General features: G+C 32.8%; 1 protein-coding gene across 1 annotated transcript; it reads right to left on the minus strand.

Moving 5' to 3' along the window:
* Positions 1-350: 350 nt before the first annotated feature.
* LOC129909571 (probable ATP-dependent RNA helicase ddx17) lies at positions 351-1,496 on the minus strand. The gene has a single exon (XM_055986645.1). It carries the CDS (start codon positions 1,494-1,496, stop codon positions 351-353), a length of 1,146 nt encoding a protein of 381 aa, XP_055842620.1.
* Positions 1,497-3,808: the final 2,312 nt, after the last annotated feature.

Below are 3,808 nucleotides of genomic sequence, written 5' to 3' on the forward strand. Positions count from 1 at the left end.
ATGCATTGCTGGATCACTTTAATTTAGAATAAATTCACTAGCGGCTACAAGAATTACACATCTTAGGGCCTTAGTCTCAGCCAGATTATAGCACTTCCGTTAAAAAAGGAAATAATTAACTAATCTTACATAAACATGAAAAATAATACTCGTAAAATAAATTTATTTAAATTTAAATAAAACAATCTTCATCAAACATCATCAAATATTTGGCGTATTTATTTTACAGAGAGGAACTTGAAACAAAACAATTTGTCTTCAGTCCCCCAAAAAATATTGCACATTTTTTTTAACACAGATAACTTACAATACCATAATACACATCTTTAATTCTCATTGAGCATCTTAAACTATGATCTATATAAACTACTGAAACTATAACCCCCCTTGCCGTGGTTAATTGTCATAATATTTTTCTGCAATGGCCCATGGAAGTCCTTCAGCCCGGAACTTTTATATTTGTGTAAACCTTCAACTTTAGATGGAGCTTCTTGTGCTGAAGCATGATGATATTTAATGCCATAGCTGCCCAAAGAGGGTTCATGTGATGACAAACTTGGAGTCTTTGATGGTTCATACGAATGACTACTTGACAATTTTGTTGATTTCGTACCATCATAGAAATGACTATACGAAGAAGCTGAAGCCTTAGAAGGTTTTGGATCTTCATAGGAATGACTGTAGGAAGGTGCTGGTGCTTTAGAAATCTCATAAGAATGACTGTATGATGGAGAAGATGAAGCTTTTCCTGAAGATTCATATAATTTTCCTGAAGGTTCGTATGATTTTACCGAAGATTCGTAGGACTTTCCTGGAGCTGATGGTGCTTCATAGGACTTTGTTGGCGCTTCATAGGATTTACCTGGAGCTTTTGATACTTCATTTTCTTCAGAATGTTCATAACCCGAATATTCTGGTGACGATTCTTCATGCTGTTCCTCCTCTTCACTTCCACTATATGGAACTATCTGAGTCCCCTCAAAGCTATGATATCCCTTAAAATCTGAATTCTTCACAGGCTCATCAAATTGATAACTATTATGATGACTTTCAAACCGATGTTGCTTGTGATGATGATTATCACTTCCATGTCCACTATCCGATGAAACACCTCCACTATAATGATGAGCTTCAACATCTTGAGGGAACTTCAAAGACTCAAAGCTATCACTGTACTTTTCAAAAGGATTACTATCCTCCCCATCACTTTGTTCTCCAAATGATTCACTAAAATTATGCGATTCACCTTCGTCAAATTGATGATGACTTCCGTGTTCCGGGTGTGACGATTCACTAAAGCTATGATGAAGTTCACCTATTGCCTTTCCAGCACTTAAATGGCCAGCATATTCACCAAGATAACCATTGTACGTGCTATCGAAACTGGACTTTTTGGCGAAACCATCTTTACTTCCGGAATATTCTGCTTTTGTAAATGATGTTGATATTATCCCGAGGAAAAGTGTGGCGTGATAGAGAATAATGATGTTTTTCATTTTTTTTTTTTGCGTTTGGGGAAGTTTTGCCGGGAAATAACGATGATACACTAAATTGCTGCTTTCTTCGTTATAAGCTTATATATCGACAAAATAGGCAACAGTTTGGTGTGTTTTTCATTTGGATGCCCCTCTTAAAGAAAAGCGTTGTTGCTGCTGTTGATGGACGTGCTTGTTGGTCGTTTATATCATAGTCTGCTTATGTCGATTGTTTTTGCACAAAAAAAAAACAGTTTCGTCGCGTCGTCGCCGCCGCTGCTAGCTACTGTCTTGTTGATCCACTGTCATCATGTTACGGCTAGGTGGTACTGCTTCACATCACTACCAAAATACATCTACAATAAACTTTAAATCATAACAATGATCCACATTATTTAGCGGGTTGGTATACAAATCTCATTGGCAATTGTATATATTCAGTTAACAGTGAGGCCACAAATCTCTTGAAAGAAAGTTAAAAATGATTGATTAGTTGATGGTGTTGTTAAAGTATAACAAATTTATTGTAATTTTTTTAGCTTTGTGATCTTGTCCCAATTAGTAGATAAATAAAAATGATTGAATGTAAAGTACCACAAATTAGCATTTAAGAAGCATAACAAATCAAAAAGTTACCACAAAACATGTAATATGAGCTAATAAAACATTTCTTGAGTTGAAAAATTTGGAGTGCTAAAAAACCTGTGACATAAAACAAGTCCATAAAATTTAAATAAATTGAGTAAACGTGTTTACCATATCTCAAAGCATTTTTTATTTGTAACTGAACTCGCATCCATCTAATTTTTGACATCTAGTTTTGGTTTGATGGTTTCTAAATGCATGTAATTTTTTACCATTTTCAAAATTTCAACAGCAATTAAGCTTGCAAACACCAATTTATCATGAATTTTTCTGAATGATAATAATTGGGCCTAGGGGCAGCAAGACCAGTTTATTCAAATAGTGAATCACAATAGCAGTTTCAAATACGAAGATGTAGTGTTAAGAGAGCCCGACAGGACAACACGACTTTGTACACCCCGACTCACGACAGCCCGATTCAACCCATAGCCCGACTCAAGATAACCCGACTCATCGCAACTCGACTCATAAATTGAAAAAAATACATAAGCTCAAAATTAAAACCTGACTACTCCAAAATCACTCTCTAAAAAATGAGGAACAATATCTTCTGAGATTGTTATATGATGTGCATTGGATATTTAAGGTCATTATGTAACCAACCCATTCACTTAAAATTATGCCTCACTTGAAAAAAAATTATGCCTTTTCAAATAAATTATGCCTCAATTTAGATTTCTTAGTTTTTGTTTCAAAAATTATATATAAAAAGTGCAAGTACACAAAACGAAATGTTTAAATAATTAACTTATACATTTATGCTACTTATTTGTCACGAAACGGCAACTTATTTTCTTCGAAAGGAATTTTTCAAGAGAACTAATACATTGCTTTACACAATAGGAAGAAATCAGCGACCATTTTTTTTTCACCAATAATGTTTGCAAGCGTTTTAGACCTTTTTATAGCACCAAAATCGCTTTTTGCATATTCTTTTCTAGTAAAATTGGTTAAGTGCGCACAAAATTCTTCGAAAAATTAAACACTACCAAGAGTTAAATGGTAAAAACGAATTCTATAAATAAAATTTCGAACAACTTTTATTTAAAATATATGTATGTAGGTAATATATTAATTTTAAGTTTTTTTTCTATCAAAATATTCAAAAAATTATAAGAAACTTTTTAAACACAAATCAAGAGTGGAATGAAAAAATTATGCCTTTTTGTCAAAAAATAAGCCTCAATGCCTAAGCTAATAAAATTATGCCTAAAAGGCATAATTATGCCTCAGTTGGCATCGCTGGTCGCACGTACTTGCCCTTGTAGTTCAAAGCATCTTTATCTTAAATTAATTTTTCCTTATTTCCTTTCTTTATTAAATAAATGTTATCTTTTGCGTTGGCTAAAGGCTATAGACCTATAGCCAACCAACGGCGTATACAAGGGGGGGGTCATGATATTCTGGTATAAGGAGAATATTTTTAAGAAAGATGGCCACCTAGGTTTCTATAGATTTATTTTATACCACAGGTGTTTAAAATTTTTCATAAAATACTTTTTTTACATTTTGCATCAAAAAACAGATTTCAAAATTTTTTTTACGAAAATGTGCAATAGCTATGAAATTTTTAAAGTGTTTATGTACTCATCCAATTATTGTAGAAAATTATAAAAAAAAGAAATAAATAAAATTCATTCATTCGTGGTTGTAGTGAACGAAAACATAAGATGATAAAATTTAAAATA

This window comes from Episyrphus balteatus, chromosome 2 (genome assembly GCF_945859705.1).
Source record: "Episyrphus balteatus chromosome 2, idEpiBalt1.1, whole genome shotgun sequence".
Lineage (NCBI taxonomy): Eukaryota > Metazoa > Arthropoda > Insecta > Diptera > Syrphidae > Episyrphus > Episyrphus balteatus.

Coding starts and splice junctions, on each gene's coding strand:
- LOC129909571 (XM_055986645.1), bottom strand. CDS start 1,496: ATGAAAAACATCATTATTCTCTATCACGCCACACTTTTCCTCGGGATA.